This window comes from Odocoileus virginianus, chromosome 2, assembly GCF_023699985.2.
Source record: "Odocoileus virginianus isolate 20LAN1187 ecotype Illinois chromosome 2, Ovbor_1.2, whole genome shotgun sequence".
Classification (NCBI taxonomy): domain Eukaryota; kingdom Metazoa; phylum Chordata; class Mammalia; order Artiodactyla; family Cervidae; genus Odocoileus; species Odocoileus virginianus.
Genome location: NC_069675.1, coordinates 2,528,455 through 2,549,140, shown reverse-complemented (window position 1 = coordinate 2,549,140; position 20,686 = coordinate 2,528,455). Strand labels below are relative to the sequence as shown.

The window sequence follows — 20,686 nt, the reverse complement described above, 5'->3', positions numbered from 1 at the left end:
CCCAAGCTGGGAAGAACCCTGGAGAAGGAAATGGTAACCCACTCCAGTCTTCTTGTTGGGAAATCCCATGGACAGAGGAGCCTGGAAGGCTACAGTCCATGGAGTCGCAAAGAGTCAGACACGACTGAACACACACTCACACAGAACCTGTATAGTGTAAGTTTCTTGGCAAGTGAGGGGTTTCTGATTCTTCCTGCCAATCCGAACAAATATCCACTGCGCAGTTACTGTGAACCTAAAGCACCATACAGGATATAAAGGTGGGTAAGAAAAAGTTGCTGCCTCTGACAAGCCCACAAACTAGCAGAACAACAAACATGTTCAACCATAATGCCAGGCAAGACAGAGAAGAAGAGATGCTGAGTTAAGGGTGAGGTATGGGTTATCGTGTCAAACAGACTGGGTTCTAATCCCAGCAGGGAGACAGAATAAACAATACAAATATGTAAAATAAATAGAATATTCCAAAGAATCACCCACAGATTACTTACTAACTGCAAAGGGAAAAATGTCTTTTCTCTGGGCATGTAGGAACTTAGTTCCCTGACAAGGGACTAAACTTGTGCCCCATGCAATGGAAGTATGCATGTGACAGGGAAGAAAAGTAAATACGGCAAAACATTAACAACTGTTGGGTTTGGGTTGTGAGTGTGAGACTATTTACTGTCTTAGTCTTCCCATGTCCCTGTGTGTTTGAACATTTTCATAATAAAAAGTTAGAAAATGGATGGCATGTTAGATGACGATATAAGCTCTGGAGAAAAGTAAAGCGTGGAACGGGAATAGGATGGGGGGAATGGAGGTGGGAGGTCATTTTTAATATAGTGGTCAAGGAAACATTTCAGCGAGAACATAACAACAGAATCAAGACTATGTAGATGTCTGTGGGAGGTCACGTGGAAGCAGGGAGAACAGCAAGCAGAGGCAGGAACATGCCTGGCACACCTGGGGGCCAGTGTGGTGCAAGAGGAACGTGGGGAAGACAGGTCACAGGCTGTCATATTTGTGAGGGCTGGTAGCTCAGGAGCACCCAACAGAATAAGGCTGGGACAACGGGTAGGGGAGTATGAGCCTTACTTATGGGCCACTGTAAAGACCTGGGCCTTCATGAGAAGGGAAGTGAGTGAAATGGTGAGAAAAGGCATCAAGTGATCTAACTTATGCTTCATGAACATCCCTATGGCTGTTCTGTTGAAAACAGACTGAAAGGATGAGCAGAAAGACCAAATAGTAGGCAACCACCAACAACCAGGGGGCGTCCCTGCTGGCTCAGTGGTAAAGGACCCGCCTGGAGTGCTGCGTGGCGCAGGAGCGGCTGAGAGGAGCTACCCCACGTCGGAGGTCAGGGCCGACGGCCAAAAGCAGATACCCCACATCCAAGGTCGAGGCAGTGGCTGAGAGGAGCTACCCCACGTCCGAGGTCAGGGCCGGCGGCTGAGAGCAGATACCCCACGGCCAAGGTCAGGGGCAGTGGCCAAGAGGAGCTACCCCACGTCCAAGGTAAGAGAAACCCAAGCAAGACGGTAGGCACTGAGAGAGGGCATCAGAGGGCAGACAGACGGAAACCACAATCACAGGCAACTAGCCAATCTGATCACAGGGACCACAGCCTTGTCTAACTCAATGAAACTAAGCCATGCCGTGTGGGGCCACCCAAGATGGACGGGTCATGGTGGAGAGGTCTGACAAAATGTGGTCCATTGGAGAAGGGAATGGCAAACCACTTCAGTATTCTTTCCTTGAGAGCCCCATGAACAGTATGAAAAGGCAAAAAGATAGGACACCGAAAGAGAAACTCCCCAGGTCAGTAGGTGCCCAATATGCTACTGGAGATTAGTGGAGAAATAACTCCAGAAAGAATGGATGGAACCAAAACAAAAACAACACCCAGTTGTAGATGAGACTGGTGATAGAAGCAAGGTGCAATGCTGTAAAGAGCAATACTGCACAGGAACCTGGAATGTTAGGTCCATGAATCAAGGCAAATTGGAAGTGGTCAAACAGGAGATGACAAGAGGGAACATCGACATTCTAGGAATCAGAGAACTCAGATGGACTGGAATGGGTGAATTTAACTCAGAAGACCATTATATCTATTACTGTGGGCAGGAATGCCTTAGAAGAAATGGAGTAGCCATCATAGTCAACAATAGAGTCCAAAATGCAGTACTTGGATGCAATCTCAAAAATGACAGAATGATCTGTTTCCAAGGCAAACCATTATCATGGTAATCCAAGTCTATGCCCCGACTAGTAATGCTGAAGAAGCTGAACGGTTCTATGAAGACCGACAAGACCTTTTAGAACTGACACCCAAAAAAGATGTCCTTTTCATTATAGGGGACTGGAATGCAAAAGTAGGAACTCAATAAACACCTGGAGTAACAGGCAAATTTGGCCTTGGAGTACAGAATGAAGCAGGGCAAAGGCTAATAGAGTTTTGCCAAGAGAACGCACTGGTCATAGCAAAATGACCTCTTCCAAAAACACAAGAGAAGACTCTACACATGGACATCACCAGATGGTCAACACCGAAATCAGATTGATTATATTCTTTGCAGCCAAAGATGGAGAAGCTCTATACAGTCAGCAAAAACAAGATCGGGAGCTGACTGTGGCTCAGATCATGAACTCCTTGTTGCCAAATTCAGGCTTAAATTGAAGAAAGTGGGGAAAACCACTAGACCATTCAGGTATGACCTAAATCAAATCCCTTATGATTATACAGTAGAAGCGAGAAATAGATTTAAGGGACTAGATCTGATAGACAGAGTGCCTGAAGAACTGTGGACGGAGGTTCGTGACACTGTACAGGAGACAGGGATCAAGACCATCCCCAAGAAAAAGAAATGCAAAAAAGCAAAATGGCTGTCTGAGGAGGCCTTACAAATAACTGTGAAAAGAAGCGAAAAGCAGAGGAGAAAAGGAAAGATATAGCCTTTTAAATGCAGAGTTCCAAAGATTAGCAAGGAGAGATAAGAAAGCCTTCTGCAGCAGACACGAGTTTGATTCCTGAGTCGGGAAGATACCCTGGAGAAGGAAATGGCAAGCCACTCCAGTATTCTTATCTGGGAAATCCCATGGACAGAGGAGCCTGGCGGGCTATAGTCCATGGGGCTGTAAAAGCCAGGCACAACTGAGTGACTAAACACCACCACCAGGACAACAGGTGTTGGTGGCTCAGACCAGAGAGGGGATGGTGGAGGTAGTAGAAAGAGAGAAAGAAAGAAGGAAAAAAAGAAAGAAAGTGTAGTTGCTCAAATGTATCCAACTCTTTGCAACCCTATGGACTGTAGCCTGCCAGGCTCTTTCATCCATGGGATTTTCCAGGTAAGAATACAGGAATGGGTTGCCATTTCCTTCGCCAGGGGATCTTCCGGACCCAGGAATCGAACTCAGGCCTTCTTCATTGAGGCAGATTCTTTACCGCCTGAGCCACCAGGGAACCCCGTGGAGGTGGTAGGCAGAGGTCAAACAAGATATAGTCTCAAGGTAGAGCCAAGGTGATTTCCTGATGGATTAAACATGGGGCAAGAGAGGAAACAGATGAATGAAGGCTGACAACACTGCTCTAAGTAACTGATGGAATGGAGTTACCAGGGCCTGAGAGAGGAGGACTACAGAAGAAGCATATCTGTGGGGAAAGGAGGCAAGACTGGGGCTCAGTCTGGTGCCTGCTGGGCTTCAGAGGCTTACTAGTTATTCAACTTGGGTATAGAGTCAGATATTTAAATCTAGAGTTTAGGGAAAAGTTTTGGGCTGGATATATTAGTATATATGTGGATGTTGTAAGCACAGAGGATATTCAAAGCTGTGGGGGATGAGAAGACCAAAAACATGAGGACAGTTAGAAAAAGAAAAAGGCTAAGTCCTAGAATACTTCAAAGTTTAAAGAGAAGGAAACCACAAGGAAGCCGTGAAGAGGTGGGTGATGCACAACAAGCGAAGGAGAGGGTGGTGTTCTACAAGCCATGTGAAGAGAACATTTCAGGGGGGAAGGAGTAATGGGCTACACCAGTGCATCTGGCAGGTCAAGCTAAGTGAGGGAGGAGCACTGACCACTGGATTTAGCAACCCAGAAGTTACTGACAAGAGCAGCTTTCCCAGAGTGCCAGGGAACACAGAGAAAATCATCGTCCAGAAGAAGCACACTGCATGAACCAGGGAGGACAGCATGACTGCTGGACATCTGCAGGGTCCCCTTGAGATGACAGGGTGCGAGGGGGCTGGGGCAGAGTAGGGATTAATCAGAGCTGTGATTTTGTCATAAGCAAGTGCAAAGAGGCAAGAAGAGGGTAAGGGGTTACGGGCGTTAAGAAAGGAAGTGATTACATTGACTGACCATGGAATGTAAGCTGTGTAGGAGGGGAACAAAGGCATGAGAGGTGAGAGACGGGGAAAGTAGAACACAGGTGTGCTGGGTCAAAGGACTGTTGGAGTTGGGAAACAAGGAGTAAGCTGGGACGACAGGAGTGTTTGAGAGGCAGGGTGCACTGAGATGAGAGCGGCACAGCTCTTCACAAGGACAAGGTCTAGGGTACAACAACAGTGGTGAAAGGCCACGGCCGATGAGAGCAGACCAAGAAACAAGCTCACTGGAAGGGAGAGGTGAAGGAACCTGGGGGCAGTTTTCAGATTTAAGAATCAGAAGACTTGGCTTCAAATTCCAGCTCCATCACTTACTAGCTGGAGAAATTTTAAGTAAATGCTCTAAAGGTTTGCTTCCTCATCCTCCAAATGAGAATAAGAATGTATACGTCGGCTGGTTCAGAACTGGTGATGTGAAAAAAAACCCCACAATATAACACATGTTAGATAAGAACACATTAGTTTTGTAAAAACGCACTAGTGACACACGACAAACACTGAAAGGCCGCCCATGGGCTTCCCCGGGGGCTCAGTGGTAAAGAGCCCGCCCGCTGATGTAGGGCACAGGCGCAAGACCTGGTTCGGGAGGATCCCAACGCCGCGTGGCAGTGAAGCCCCTGTGCCGCACTCCTGAGCTCTCGCTCTAGGGCCCGGAGGCCACAACGACGGAGCCTGCATGCCACAGCAAAGAGTAGCTCCTGCTCGCTGCAAACAGAGAGCCTGTGTGGCAACAAAGACCCAGCACAGCCAAAAATGAAATAAATATGTAAATTTAAAAGGCTGCCCAAGCAAGAGGAAGGAAAGGAATGATGATTGGGGATAAAAGGGAATTAAAAATAAACACAGCTTTATAAGTTTCCCTGATAGCGTCCCACAAGCTGAAGAGTATGATTAACAGAACCTTCAGCTGAGGTCAAAACAAAAGAAAAAGAAAGTAAAAATAGGAAGGACGCAATAGACATTTTTAGAGGCTAAATCAAGAGGACTTGTGACTACTTGAATGTGGGCACTGCAACCAATATAAGGAAGGAAGTTGGACCTCAGAAGAAAAACAGATATAGAAAGCACTAAATGAGGAATCTAAGGAAACTCAAAATGGAAATTAGAGCCACACCTTCTTTCTCAGAATTGTCTTTCCTCAAATTTCTCTCCTTCCCTTTAGCATTATACATCTATTCATTCAACAGATGGGTACTGAGCTCAAAAACACTTTGTATATCCACTTCCTCACCTCCTACTCATTTTTCAACCCCTCTGGTGTGGCTCCCATGCCCACCACTTTATGAAAACTGTCTCATCACCATCACCCACAACTTCCATGTTGCCAAACCCAATGGTCACTTTTCAGGCCTCATCCCTCTTGAGAGTCAACGGCACCTGAAAGAGCTGACAACACTCTGCCTCTGAGATTTTAGAGGCTTCTTGGCTTCTATAACACCACTCTTCTGAGTTTTTCCAGCTCTTCCTTTTCTAACCAGCTTCTAAGTATTGGTCCCAAGTGTTTTCTCTACAGGGTGTTCCTGGTCTCACCTGTTTCCATGGTTTTGCCAGCTACACAATGAAAGTGAAAGTGTTAGTTGCTCAGTCCTGTAGCTTAGACTCTTTGGGACCTCACGGACTGCAGCCCGCCAGGCTCCTCTTGTCCATGGGATTCTCCAGGCAAGAATACTGGAGTGGGTAGCCATTCCTTTCTCCAGGGGATCTTCCTGACTCAGGGACTGAACCTGGGTCTCCTGACATTGCAGGCAGATTCTTTACCATCTGAGCCACCAATGAGCTGGGAGCTATACAGTAATGATGGCCAAATTTACCTCTCAGTCCATAGGCCACTTCCCTGAGCAGTCTGTATCACTGCCCCCAGTGTCAAACTCTTATCCAGGTGATTGCTGACTCTTTCACCTGACCCACTTAGGTAAGTCACTTACACGTCCAAAAAAAGTAACTCAATTTCCAAACCTCCTCACAAGACCCACAAAGCCCCTGCCTACCGGTTGGACGTCACTCGATGTTCAGTTACAATGTCCCGGTCCGTGCCCGTGTCAGGCTCTTTCTCGCTTACTCTTTTTGTGTGCTTGCTCCTTCTGCCTGGAACTCGCTTCCCAGAATCTGCTTAAAGATCTCTGAGTCCCTCCCTCGACTCTGCTCTTCTCAAACTGAGCACTCAGCCTCATTTGTAACTATTTAGTTTCCTCTCTTCCGTACAAAAACACATGCTCTAAGAGGATGGGATCTTATCTATTTTGTTCTTTATTGTAATCGATCTCTACATCTGAGAGAGGGTCTGGCCCAATGGGGGACACTGGGTAGTTGTTGTAAGGATGTAAAAATAAATGCACGCCTAATAACCATATAGTGGTAACCTCCATACTTCTATGGCCCTGAACAAACGTGCACTCCAGGAAAACCTCATTTTTAACGAAGAGACACGACCCAAGGTGTAAGAGCCCGAGGAAAAGGCGTCTGGTATCATACTCACAGCCGGAAGAGCGGCCCGGGCTGACGCCGCGTCCTGATTGGCCGGACGTGCCCGCCTGCCCACCTCCCGCCGGCCCTCCTCTCCCACAGTCGGCCGGCCGCTGGCGCAGCCCCGGGAAAAACAAAACCAACGACAAGGCCGAGAATAACCGCACTCCACGCTCAGGCCCGCCCGCTGGCCCTACAGCCCGCTTGGCACCGCGCCCTTCCAGCCTCGCCTCCCCGCCACACAGCCTCACCAGGGCAGGGAGGTCTCATCTTGTCCTCCGAGTCGCCAGAGCTGATTTTAAATTGCCCGCCGAGACGCCAGGTCGCCGTAACGGCCGTGATGACGCCAACGTGGGCGGGGCCAGAGGCGCGCCTGCGCAGACCGCTTTGGTCCTCCGCGCGGAGAGTGTCCAACCAGCCGCGCGGAAGAGACGTCAGGGTTGGGGGCTCCCCGCTCGAGTCGTGAGGGTGGACTGTAGTGGATCCGTGGAACACGCCCCACCCCCTAAATAGTATGGAGACTCCATCCTTTCAAGCGCTAGACACGAAACTGGGCCCTAAGGACCGAGCGTGGAGCTGAGCGGGCGGCAGCTCTGCTTCACGAAATTCACTAACGGAGGAGGCAGGTGACCAAGGAAACAAAGATTGATTTTCCCATCGCGACCTGCGCTGTGAGGGCAGCAGAACACTCACTAAGGAGGGGGAAAGTGATGGACTGGATGTGGGATGGAGGTGAGAGGGAGCGGACACCGGAATGAAGATCGTTAACAGGCCGGGGAAGAACTGATGCAAAATGTTGTGTGTACTTTAATGAAGACTTTCGCTAATATATATTCTTGCAAAAAGATTCCTGGATGTCTTATCCCTTGTCAAAAAAGTAAGGTTAAGATTGGAAGTGAGACGGGTGTTTTTGTGTTGCCTGTCAGTTCATTCCACTCATTGCATCCAAAAGATTGTATTATGGGAGAAAAGGCTATTCCCCCAAATATTCCTAGAGCACCCTATAATTTCTTAACACATGACGTTTTATAGAGTGTTTCTTCACAAGGGTGCTATTGGCATTCAGGGTGAAACAGTTCTTAGCATGTGACACTCTTGCCCTCTTTGTGGGACTGTTCAGTGTCCCTGACACCATCTGCTCACTGAATGCCCTTCAGTCATTTTGATAACCAAAAAAAGTACTACTCATTGAAAAGGGCTTTTTAGGCCTATTTACTTTTTGCACAAACTTGTGCTCCCAGTGACCACCTTCAAATCTTTCGTATAAGGCAGTGTTCAATAGAAGAAAGAAAACAAGTTTACCCAGGAACCCAAATCAGCACCCAGGAGCCATCCTGGACACCTCCTCTCCCTCACTCAATCCGCTCAATCTATTGCTGGACTCTAGTTACTAAAAGTCTCTTCAATCCTACATCTCTTTTCATCCACGTTTCCTTCCTGCTGGTTCGCAGCAGCTGCAAACCACCTCTGACCCCCTTCTCCTGGGGCCCAGGGTGGTGTTTCCTAAGTTCAGGATCCTTTTCACCTTCATCTTCGCCCAGTTAGCTCCCATCAGGTTTCAGCTCACGTCACTTCCTCAGGGAGGCCTTCCCTGATACACTCACGTGTCCTTACTGGGGCATCATTAGAACGTGTCACCCTTGGGGTTTTTTGTTTCTGTGCTTTTCTTTGGCTGCACTGTGTCGTGTGCCACGCGGGATCTTAGTTCCCTGACCAGGGATGGAACCCCGTGCCCCCTGCAGTGAAGGCACAGATTCTTACACACTGAACTTCCAGGGAAGTCCCTACCTTTTGTAATTTTACATCTGCTGGGGTGACTATTTTGTATCTGTCTCCTCTATAGACTGTCATCTCCATGAGGTCAAAGCGTGTCTTTGCTCACTATTGTTTTCCCAGGGCTTGGTGCTAGCCCTGGACATAGCAAGTGCTTAAGTACATATTGAATGTGCAAAGTTGGAAGACAAATTTAAATCCTGGGCTGGGCATCTTAACCTCTGGGCCATATGTTCTTCCCCCTTTATAAAGCAGTGATGCTAATACACCCCTTTCACTAGGCTTTATGAGGAATTAGATAATAGATCCTGTGAGCACGTGGACTCAGCATATGCTCAGGTTCCAGCTATTGTTCTCTATATGCATTTGTGAAAGGAAGTGGGAATGGGTTGTGATCCTCTGGATTCTGTGCGTGCACCATCTGAGAGCCGGAGTTTGGGAGGCTGGCAGGTGGCACTGAACCCAAAGCCTCTGAAGAACTGGCTTGGAATGCCTGATAGAAGGCTCCTAGCAGACCCATGAAGCTGTTCACTGGTTATAATGGAGCCTCCTGAGCAGACTGCTTGGGGCTCCGCATGCAGGGAGGCAGTGCCAACTCCACCCCCTGCATCTCTGAGCCAGGCCCGCCTGCTGCAGACAGGTCTTGCACCTCCCGTTGTGAATGCCGTCTTTGTTTGGGGGCATTAGGACTACAGCGGGTGCCAAGAGATGGATTCATCAGTGGTGTGCAAAACTCAGCTCTGCTGTCTACAAGAGTGAAAGTACTGGGGCCCCTCCCCCACCCCTCATCGGCCAGAGACGTGCTGGAGCCATTTCCCCTTTCCTATTTTTCACTCCTCACCCAGATTCTGCTTCCTCAAACTGAATGCCAAACAGCCTTAGTTTAGGTGAGGAATAATAGCGTTGTCAGTTGGCACCTGTACAAGCAACCTTTTAGCTTAACTTTGCCCAGATCTTCCAGTCTGCAGCTGGCTCATAATGTACATACTGTAGTTTCTGATGTAAGCCACCACATCACTGGGGTTCAACACGTAGCTGAAATGGCTCTGAGCAAATGCCTTTTTCTATGTGGTATGACATTTCTGACCTAAAGACTGAATGAAGAACCAACAATTTCTAATCTTCCAGAATTCCCAAACAATAATATACTACCTTTTATCTTAATGTAGTGCTTTTTGCTTTTCAAAACTCTGTAAACCCTATGTCTTGATTTATTCCCAAGACTATGCTGGAAGGTGGTAGGATGGGTACTTTCTTCTAGTCTCTGCCACTTACGAGCTATGTTACTGGGAAAAGTTGTATCCTCCTTTTTTAAAAAAAAATGTATTTGGCTGTGGCACTTGGGTTCTTCGTTGTGGCATGCATGATCTTTAGTTGTGGCATGTGGAATCTTTATTTATTTTTTAAAATATTTATTTATTTATGCAGATCTTTAGTTGCAGCATATGAACTCTTAGGCACAGCATGTGGGATCTAGTTCACTGAAAAGGGATCGAACCTAGGCCCCCCCTGCATTGAGAGCATGGGGTCTTAACCACTGGACCACCAGGAAAGTGAAAGTGAAGTTGCTCAGTCGTGTCTGACTCTTTGCGACCCCATGGACTGTAGCCTACCAGGCTTCTCCGTCCATGGGGTTTTCCAGGCAAGAATACTGGAGTGGGTTGCCATTTCCTTCTCCAGATCTTCCTGACCCAGGGATTGAACCTGGGTCTTCCACATTGTAGGCAGACGCTTTACTGTCTGAGCCACCAGGGAAGTCCCTGTATATTCCTTCTGAGTCTCAGCTTCCTCCTAGGTAAGATGAGGGGTTAAAGCACCCACTTCACGGGGTATGAGGATTAAATGAATTACCAGATGTGTCTGGACCATTGGCAATGCTCAGTGAACACTAAGTATTCCCATTACTATAACTGCTGTTGTACCCTGGGTACTAGCCAGATATTGTTTGAGAATAAAACTTAGCTTCCTAAATATCTGGAAGTTTCCCCTTTTATTGTAGAAATATTCCCAGAGCCCAACAGCTCTGTTCTTCTCATTACTACTTGTTTTTCATATACTTTCTTATATTCTCTGCCCCACCCAAGCTTTGCTGACTATTCCCTTTGTATTCTTCTGCCCACTCATAACTTTACATTTTCTTCCTTGCCTCCTCCTAGACTAGAAACCACCCAGTCCTAGATCCACCTTCTTTTTACCTGACAGACATATGCCTTACGGAGTTTATATATATTGCTTGTAGACATTAAGACCTTTCAACGTGGCTGAATATTTTGGTGTGGGCATCCTGAAAATGTATAACTTAGGTGTTACTTAAGATTCTGAATTATTCCTTCCTGGCTACTGGCCGCACTAACGGGAAACCACAGGGCAGACTGGCTTAACATAAACTGAGAAACACCAGGAGGTGCTGGATGAAGCTTTCAGGATAACATAACTTCTTAGAGACAGGCTGATCTGCTGTGTGTTACTGCACAGATTCCACTGATACAGAAAATAGTCTCCTTTATTGATTTGGAAGTAAAACATCAGCAAATTACTTTCTAAACAAAAGCATATGGATGTTTTTAAAACACCAGAATCCCACCAACAGAGAACCAACATCATTGCATCTGAACTTGAAAGCAGTACCTGGCCGATACCAGCAGACAACGTGAGAACATAGCAGCTATTGGGCAGCAGAGGGGGGCCCTAAATATTGGCTGTCATCAGCATCTGGGACCCTTGTCATTTATTTTTGTGGAAGGGAGGGTGTGGATTCTATAACCAAAGCCTCTGCGGCCAGCATCTAACTCCCCCAGAGCTCCCCCCACCCAAGGTCAAGGTAAATGTGGGCCCGGTTCTCCTCCTGGCAGTGCTAGAGTGCTGGCTAGGAATAGCACTGGTATTTCCAAAACAACCACACCCACAACTAGAGTCTCACATTTCTTAATGCTCCTCCCTAGGATACCCAGGGTTTTGAAAGAAGGGGAAATATACCAATCACATCTCTGGAATCATGGCTTTGTTAGAGCTGATCAGCTTCACAGCCCCTTCCTGTCCAGCCCTGGCAATGGGCCTGGATTGCAATGACCCTGCTTTGCAAACCCACAAACATAGTTCAAATAAAACCTTGTCATCTTTGAAGAAAGAAAACAAAGGCATTACCAGACTGAAAAGAAGCACAGCTACATGTGGTAGCTAAACCTTCTTTCCATTTAACAAATAAGTGACTCCCCTCAGAAACAGTAATTGTTCATCTCTAAGCCTCCCAAGAGACTGTCCTCCTGAAGGGTTTTTTGATGTTTCCAGGCCCAAAGTTGGCCATCAGATGTTGACAATGTCATTAACTTTAGAATACACATCATCTCAATTATGGGACAAGCCATTGTTGACTTAATATTTGTTTGTGAATCAATGCTAATAAGTTATTTGGGTAGCATTGGAGTTTTTTTCAGATGCATAAAACAGCTATATTATATTTCACATAAAATGGAGAAGGACTAAATGAAGAAAAGGGCAAATAAACATCCTCAAATAATGAAGGTCTGAAAACTCTGATCCTAAAATAACAAGAAGCTGCCATAACGGTATTTGGGATAAAATGGGGTGCTACCAGCTTGGCTGTGAATTGGGCTGAGTTCAAGAAGGAAGCCAGTTTACAAGGGATGTATGTGGAGTCATTCACACACACACACAAAGAATAAGCTGGAATGGAGGTATTCTCTGGTCCTTTCACTTCCAGTGTTGCTACACACCGCAACTGCACGGTCCCCTCCAGATCTCAACTCTTTAGCAGCAAGACAATCCCATAACATCCATTTCCCCGGACCCTCTTTGGGTCATGATGAAAGTTAAGTCAGGAGAAGAAAACTTCAAAGACCCACCCTAGATTAGCCCCTGAAGGCTGGACCCCTCCTCATAACTGCTTCATGTATACCTAAGTGTCTTAATCTATCATAATCCCCTACTGGCAAGGTGAAGGTCACACATACCGCTGATGTGTCTGAGAAATAAAACTCTTTGCCGCCTGAGGAATCAGAAATACCGTCTCCCCCTTTTTAATGTCCTGTATATGAGTCAGTGTGCCCCAGCCAGCGAGGAACAGGGCAGAGCTTTCACCTGGGTCAGAAGGTTGTGGAACTCTTCCACTGCCTGTGAATGTGCCATGGGGTTTAGCACCAGGTGTTGGAAGAGATTGACAGGCTCAGCATTCCGAAATGTCTTGGGAATCGGGATGGTCAGGGGCAGTAAGGTGTTACCGATGAGGAAATGATGGAGAGACCTCTGCTGGAGGCCTCGGCCCAGGAACCAGAGGATGTCCTGGAGTCGCTGGGAGAGCATGCTGTGTTGCCAGTCTGTGAGGGGGAGCCGCAGTAACAGGTGCATGAGGGCTGTCTTGAAGTGGTAAGAGGTGAGGATGGGGCGGGATGCCCCCTTGGGTAAACTCTGAAGGTCCCGGAGACTCAAAATGATCTGGAGGCACTTGAGGTGACAGGTGTTCTCTGGAGCAAAACGCCCAACCAGCTTTAGGAACAGGTGCTCACAGGCTGCAAAGGACTCGGGCCAGTCCACACTGGTGAGCTGTTCCTGGCCGGGGGCCTGACTCACCAGGTAGACCAAGGTGTCTTCCCGCTGCACCCCCAGGACCAGGCGGATGGAGAGGAAGCGGCCTGAGCGGTAGTCCAGCCTGAGCTTGCAGCAGGTGGTGGACGGCGGCAAGCTCAGCTTGAAGTCATACTTGTGGGCCACAAGGGCCCAGGCATTGCCCACCATGTTCCGGAACCACTGGACAGTCTTGTACACGTCCAGGTGGGAGCCGGTGCAGAGTGCCGCCTTGACGGAGCTGTTGGACTTCCCCACGAGGGCCGAGTGGTCCCTGTGGTGGTGCACCAGGCACAGCACATCCCCCAGCAGCTTCTCACGCTTGCACACGCATTCTGACTCCACCAGCACGCAGCCACAGCGGCGGCCGAGGGCCGGGTCCCTCATCTCCAGCACAAACATCGTGCCCTGTGGGGGGACAATGGGCACCAGAATGTCAAACTTCTGGGTCTCATGGAGGGTTCCCCACTTCTCGAAAGCCGCCCCGATGCCCAGGCAGTCCTCCAGCTGCGGGTGAGCCTCCCGGCGGCTGAGCACCCGACAGGCCTCGATGAGGTCATCCACGAAGCTCTCCACGAACTCGCAGGTGCAGGGCAGGTCCCTGGTGACGTTCTGGACGTGGTGTTTGTGGAAGGACTCCAGGGCCTCCCTGGAGGGGAAGTCAGTAAGCCAGTTGTAGGAGGTGATGGGCACCACCCGGACCTCCTCCTCCTCATCGTCGCTGCTGGAATCAAAAGCTGGCTCGTGCTGCATGTTCTGTCGCAGGAGCTCAAAAATGAGAAAAACGCAAAAGAGGCCAGCATTCCACAGATTTCCTAGCATCCAGCCCAGGGGGCCCTCCTGGCCGTCCACCTGGAACGGCCACCCCCTGTCCTTCTTCCCCAGCACTAGCTGGTCACCAGAGGTGTCCCCTCTCCAGAAGTTCTCTGCCTTCTGCTTTTCCTCCGCTGCTCGCTTCCTCTCTTCAAACTCCAGCTCCAACTGGCGCATCTCCTCACTCATCCGCTTTTCCAGCTGCCGGCTTCTGGCTAGCGTGTCCAAGTCCATCCGGTCACTGACCAGCAAGGGGTGGTGGACGACGTACATCACTGCCAAGAACAGAAGGCTTATCACAGCCATGGAGGCCCCTGCATCTGGAGTAGGAGGAGGGTGGGAGTCAGTGGTGCTCTTCAGGACGCCTCTGCTCTCCGGCGCATACTCCCCGGAGTCCCGGAACCCCAAGTCCTGGAGGTCAGCTCCTCAGGAGGAACAGAAAGCTCACAGAGCTGGGGCTAGACAGGGCAGGGGTGGTGTGCCCGGGAGTCTGGGGGCGGGGAAGGGGGGCAACCGGATGTGCCACCCAGTCTCTCAACTGCTTTCCTTCCACATGGTGTGGGTGGTGTTTAAGGTTTCCAGAATGTGGACCACAGAACTGTCTGCGTTCCTGAGAAAGAGGGGAAAGAGGACCCTTGGGCCAGGGTGGCCTCACCCGACTCATGAGTCCACCGTGGGCACCAGGTGTGCCCCGCTGATCCCAGAGGCTCCCTTCCACAGGTCTGCCTGGGCAACACCTTCCCTCCTCTTGCCCCGGCTCAGCCCCAGGCCCGGCTGGAGCACCCCACTTCCTCTGTGACTTCACAATCCTCATTCGGCACACCTTGTGTCATCAGACCACCCAGCCTCTCCTCTTCCCCAGTGCCGGGTAGACCAACCCCCAGTGGGAGCCAAGGAGACACAGTGCCACCAGTCACCTCTCCACCCCGGCCCTTGTGCTCTCCGAGACCCTTCGGGGGCTGCAGGATGCCCCACTGGTGAGCCGGGCCTGAAGGCAGGCACAGCTCCACCTCTCCGTCCAGGAAACTTCCTTAAGAACCAGAAGCCCCCAGGCCTCCCAGAGCCCACAGTGGCGGACTCCTCTGCCGCTCCGACCACCGCAGTGGCCTAAAGCTTCCTGGATCTTGAATCCAGCCCACCTGTTCACAAGCCCTAGGCCTTACCGAGATCATGAAGGACTACACCGTGTGGGCCCTGAGCCAGGCAGGGGCTCTCCTCCCTTTGGAACTTGTTCTTGCTTAGTCTCACCGCCCTCTCCACGAGCCCTGTTAACATTTACAAGGTACCTGGGGTCTGGATCAAAGTCGCACACCACCACCCACACCCCTCCCCGCCCCGGCCGCCATTCAGAACTTCCCCAAATTCCACGCCCAGAGATCTGAACTCTCATCCGTCTGTTTTTTCCAAGCCAGCTCACGGTTTCTCCCGGGACCCGGGGCCAGGTTACTCACAGTCGGCGTTAGCACGGATACGGTCTTAAAGAGCCCGCGCGGCCTGACGGTCCCCGCCCTCTTCCCCGTGCGGCGCAGGCTCCGGGTTCCTCGCCGAGTCCGCCCGCGGGAGTGGTCCCGCTGCCCTCTCCCGCGGAGCGCATCGTGTTCGCCCGACTGTCCGGTCGCCCGCGAGCCGCAGGCCTCGAGACCCCACCGTGCCTCGGGCGGCTCCGAGGGCGCCAGCCGGACTAGGCGCTCCCGCCGTCCAGGCTCCGCCCCGCCCCGCCCCGCCCCGCCCAGCCAGTGCCTGGCCGCCCGGCGACCTCGCCGCGGGAGTGGGGCCCAGTGACCCTCCTCGCCGTCGAAACCCGAGCTTTGTGTCCGCCGCCTCCGCTCCTCAGGCCCTGCGGAGGGGCTGTGGCCCCAGACCCGCAGCTGACGGGCACTCAGTCTTGGCCGGTCAGCCTCCCTAAGGTGGCGCTAGGGGGCACTGCAGGGCCGGCTGTCAACTCCACTCAGCCGGGCTCAATGGAGAATATGCTTAATGGGAGTTTAGAATATATTTACAGTAAGGATGATGGTGGCATAATCAAGAAAGGTTGGCGGGGGGCGGGGCGGGGCGGGTCTGGCATTTCCACTTGCGGCCGACGCTGCGCAAAATGGTAGCTACCAACCTGGGTCCTTGGACTCTAATCAATAGAAATTGATAAGTAATTAGCCTCCAACTAATAAAAATAAATGGAAAAAAAAATAGAAATTGATAAGGCCAGAAGAGGCCAGATGAGAAATTTAGGCAGAGCTGTATTGGGACTTCTGCTACAACAGGAGAGAGAAAAGTAACTCCTTCCACGGGGTGGGGGGTAGCGGCGGGGGTAGCGGCAAGCTGGTTCTTTAAGTGGATGAGGGTAGGGGCAGGTCCAGGGCTCTGGGGAGAGTGGTGGCCCGGTGGTCTGCCCATCGCCTTGGTGGCACCGTGTGCAGGAATCATGCCCAGGACACTGCACGTGCTGGGGAACCTCAGAAGTGGCAGTTGGGTTGCTGATCTTTTTGTGTCTTGCTGTTTGTAATTTGTCCCAACTGCAGCATGCATGTAGTTATTTTTTAGTCGCTTATAGTTTCTTTGTATTCTGTTGCCAGAGGAGATGTTTATCCAGATGCAAGCACTGCGGCAAAGGGTCCCAGCTCCTAGCCTGAGTCAACAAACCTGTGGTTTGTTGTCAGCATCCTTAATACGCCCCACTCCCAGCCAACACCCACACTCAGGTGTCTTTCCCCAGCTCCTTTCTCTTATCAAAGTAGCTCTCATGAAAGGCCCAGACCTCACCCAAAGACTTGGCTGGGAATAAGAATCCTAAATCTGCCAGGTAGTTCAGCTGGTGAGATGAGTGGGTGAAAGAGAACTTTACAAAGTGTCAAGACCAGATGAGCTTATGATTCGCTAAGAAATGCCAATGGAATGGGCTTTTTAGAAAGGATCTTTAGGGGTTTTCTGGGTGGTCCAGTGGTTGAGACTCCGTACATCCATTGCAGGGGATGAAGATTCGATCCCTGGTTGGGGTTAGATCCTGTATACTTCACAGTGTGGCCAAAAAATTTTAAAATGAAGAAAAAGACCTTTAGAGACTCAGAAGGAATCTTAGCCTTCCTGTCTTGTGTTGACTGTCCAAGGAGAAAAGGAAGATTTCATAATCTCTCCACAATTACCAATTGAAATCCTTCTGCTGAAAGATAAATTTCACACCTCCTACCCAGTGGTTAGGGATGCAGAATGTCCCTATGCAGAAGGGATGTCAAACAACTTGGACGGTACTTCCAAAAATACTGACTTATGGTGGAGGGGGAAATATTCTTCTCACTGGCCATTATTGAAGTTCCAAAGTTACTCTTTATAACCTTTCATGATGAAGATAGACCACAGGTTCCTGCTACTAAGCATCAGTGCAATCAATCAATGATAATGAAGTTATTATTTTAAAATTGATGACATGACAATGTCAGGGTGAAAAAAATACATTTCAAAGTGGGCAGAACAATGGGTTTTAAAGTCATGTGTTCAAAGGTATGTTTTCATGATCAACTAAGGGTTTGTTTTTAAAATGATTGTCAGGTTAGAAGACATTTGCTAATTGATGGTCTGCACAGAAATGAAGTTAGATGTTATACCAAATTAGAGACTCCAAATTAGAGACCTACTAATCCATTTAGGAGCTTCCCTGGTGGCTCAGATGGTAAAGAAGTCCCTGCCAATGCAAGACACGCATGTTCAATCCCTATTTTGGGAAGATTCCCTGGAGAAGGGAATAGCAACCCACTCCAGTATTCTTGCCTGGAGAATTCCATAGATTGCACATCAACGAGAAGCCCTCTAGCGGTGAACACTTCTTGGTCTGATTTCTAGTGATTTTTCTTCTTCAACATGATGAAGTTGGCCTCAGTCAGTGGGGTTAATAGGAAACCAAGCTGTTTGGACGCCTTGTCATTCACACTAATTGGTGATTGTACACAAACGACACAAGAATAAACTGTAGCAGCCGCCACTCATTTAAAAAATATGTAGCAGCTTTCCCCCAGAATAAATTTAATAAATTTATTTTCAACATTAAAAAATAAATATGCAGAAAGTAAGTACCCAAATAATTTACTCGATTCTGCCTCCTAGCCCATACAATCTAAAATTTATTGAAACTATTATACTGATGAGAACAATTGCTCAAAGACTTGAAAACACTGGGAGAGAGATCAATAATCAATTAAAAAACAAGGCAAATGATTTTGAGTGGTTTTCCCAGAATTAATGAACCTACAGATATTGTTGATACTGTTCAATTGTTGCTATTTATTTGAGAAGCCAGAGCAGAGTTTGTAGTTACTGAAGTAGAATCAAGATTGGAGCTGTGATAACATTTTTCTCTCCGAAACTGTCCTCAAGTACTTTGCTCAAACACTGAGTGGCTTTGGAAATTAGTTTTTGTTGCAGACTTGATATTGTTTCTTAGTGAGGTCAACCTAAAATTACAAGGCAAGATGGCAATTATGTGAAATTTATTCTGTGATAAAGTCATTTCAACAAACTGAATCACAAGTAATAGCAAGCTGCTCAATACACTTCCCATGCTGTCAAAAGATAAAACAAGGAGCAGGATGTCCATTCCCACATAAATCTGCAGCAGATATATTTTCTGAATGATTTCTGAACTGCAGTTCCAGCAGTTTGACAGATATTGGTGCAAGTGGAAGGAACAGTTCCATATTTCAAAATCCATTTAACTTTGTTTTTAACTTTTAATTGAGGATCTTCCAGGTAATCTCTAATAAGTGATTAATCTGCAGTGTAATGACATACTAAAAGACAAATATCAAGATGAATCTAATTAAATAAGAATGCTGGGATTCCCTGGTGTTCCAGTGGTTAAGACTCTGAGCTCCCAATGGAGGGAGCATGGGTTCCATCCCTGGCTGGGGAACTAAGATCCCACATGATGTGTGTCCAATAAATAAAATAAAACAATTTAAAAAAAAAAGAATGCTGCTGCTGCTGCTGCTAAGTCCAACTCTGTGTGACCCCATGGACAGCAGCCCACCAGGCTCCTCTGTCCACAGAATTCTCCAGACAAGAATACCGAGTGGGTTGCCATTTCCTTCTCCATATGAGAATAAATATGCTCAATTAAAATAATAAGTTGTGGATTAATATCAATTAACCATCTTTATCTATACTGAAAAAAGAATCACTATGTACAACACAGGGAATATAGCTAATATTTTACAATAACTTTAAATGAAATGTTACCTTTAGAACTGTGAATCACTGTGTCATACACCTGAAACATAATACTGTACATCAACCATACCTCACCAGAAAAAGAAGCAATATGTAATCTTTCATTACAGGTCAGCACTTACAAATGAAATTTGCAACCAGTTAGGATGATAGGGAACACTAACTTTGAGCCCCAGCTCATTGACATGTTATTATTTTTTTTTAATTCCATTTTTCCATTCAGTTCAGTCACTCAGTCATGTCTGACTCTCTGCGACCCTATGGACTGCAGCACGCCAGGCTTCCCTGTCCATCACCAACTCCTGGAGCTTGCTCAAACTCATGTCCATCAAGTCAGTGATGCCATCTAACTATCTCATCCTCAGTCAACCCCTTCTCCTCCTGCCCTCAGTCTTTCCCAGCATCTAGGTCTTTTCAAATGAGTCAGTTCTTCGCATCAGGTGGCCAAAGTATTGGAGCTTCAACTTCAGCATCAGTCCTTCCAATGAATATTCAGGACTGATTTCCTTTAGGATGGACTGGTTGGATCTCCTTGCAGTCCAAGGGACTCTCAAGAGTCTTCTCCAACACCACAGTTCAAAAGCATCAATTCTTCAATGCTCAGCTTTCTTTATAGTCCAATTCTCACATCCATACATGACTACTGGAAAACCCATAGCTTTGACTAGACGGACCTTTGTCGGCAAAGTAATGTCTCTGCTTTTTAATATGCTGTGTAGGTTGGCTTTTCTTCCAAGGAGCAAGTGTCTTTTAATTTCATGGCTGCAGTCACCATCTGTAGTGATTTTGGAGTCCAAGAAAATAAAGTCTGTCACTGTTTCCATTGTTTCCCCATCTATTTGCCATGAAGTGATGGAACCGGATGCCATGATCTTAGTTTTTTGAAAGTTGAATTTTAAGCCAGCCTTTTCACGCTCCTCTTTCACTTTCATCAAGAGGCTCTTTAGTTCCTCTTTACTTTCTGCCATCAGGGTGGTGTCATCTGCATATCTGAGGTTATTGATATTTCTCCCGGCAAGCTTGATTCCAGCTTATGCTCATCCAGCTCGGCATTTCTCATGATGTACCCTGCATACAAGTTAAATAAGCAGGGTGACAGTATACAGCCTTGACGTACTCCTTTCCTGATTTGGAACCAGTCTGTTGTTCCATGTCCAGTTCTAATTGTTGCTTCTTGACCTGCATAGAGGTTTCTCAGGAGGCAGATAAGGTAGTTTGGAATTCCTATCTCTTGAAGAATTTTCCACAGATCATTGTGATCCACACAGTCAAAGGCTTTGGTGTAATCAATAAAGCAGAAGTAGATGTTTTTCTGGAACTCTCTTGCTTTTTCTATGGTCTAACAGATGTTGGCAATTTGATTTCTGATTCCTCTGCCTTTTTCTAAATCCAGCTTGAACATCTGGAAGTTCACAGTTCATGTACTATTGAGTCCTCTCTTGGAGAATTTTGAGAATTACTTTGCTAGCATGTG

General features: G+C 48.1%; 2 protein-coding genes across 7 annotated transcripts in view; both read right to left on the bottom strand.

Moving 5' to 3' along the window:
* NCAPH (non-SMC condensin I complex subunit H) overlaps positions 1-7,203 on the bottom strand; it is a 32,189-nt gene extending 24,986 nt beyond the window's left edge. For 2 of the 3 annotated variants that reach the window (XM_070474159.1, XM_070474168.1), the window contains exon 1: positions 7,083-7,203. In XM_070474159.1, the coding sequence (XP_070330260.1) occupies positions 7,083-7,101 (19 nt within the window). In that variant the 5' untranslated portion in view covers positions 7,102-7,203. Of the gene's footprint in view, positions 1-6,356; positions 6,822-7,082 lie in introns of those variants that run through there. The other variant, XM_070474163.1, reaches the window with a different exon arrangement.
* A 3,886-nt stretch (positions 7,204-11,089) lies between these two features.
* ITPRIPL1 (ITPRIP like 1) lies at positions 11,090-15,667 on the bottom strand. 4 transcript variants are annotated; one of them, XM_070474183.1, is made up of 3 exons: positions 15,450-15,667; positions 15,162-15,263; positions 11,090-14,608 (listed from the first exon to the last, which is right to left on the bottom strand). In XM_070474183.1, exon 3 carries the CDS (start codon positions 14,302-14,304, stop codon positions 12,661-12,663), a length of 1,644 nt encoding a protein of 547 aa, XP_070330284.1. In that variant the 5' UTR covers positions 14,305-14,608; positions 15,162-15,263; positions 15,450-15,667; the 3' UTR covers positions 11,090-12,660. The 4 variants fall into 4 exon arrangements, with proteins under 4 accessions (XP_070330284.1, XP_020746085.1, XP_020746081.2 ...); XM_020890426.2 differs by lacking the exon at positions 15,162-15,263 and having other exon boundaries at positions 11,090-14,318; XM_020890422.2 differs by lacking the exon at positions 15,450-15,667 and having other exon boundaries at positions 11,090-14,318; positions 15,162-15,431.
* Between the last annotated feature and the right edge of the window lie 5,019 nt (positions 15,668-20,686).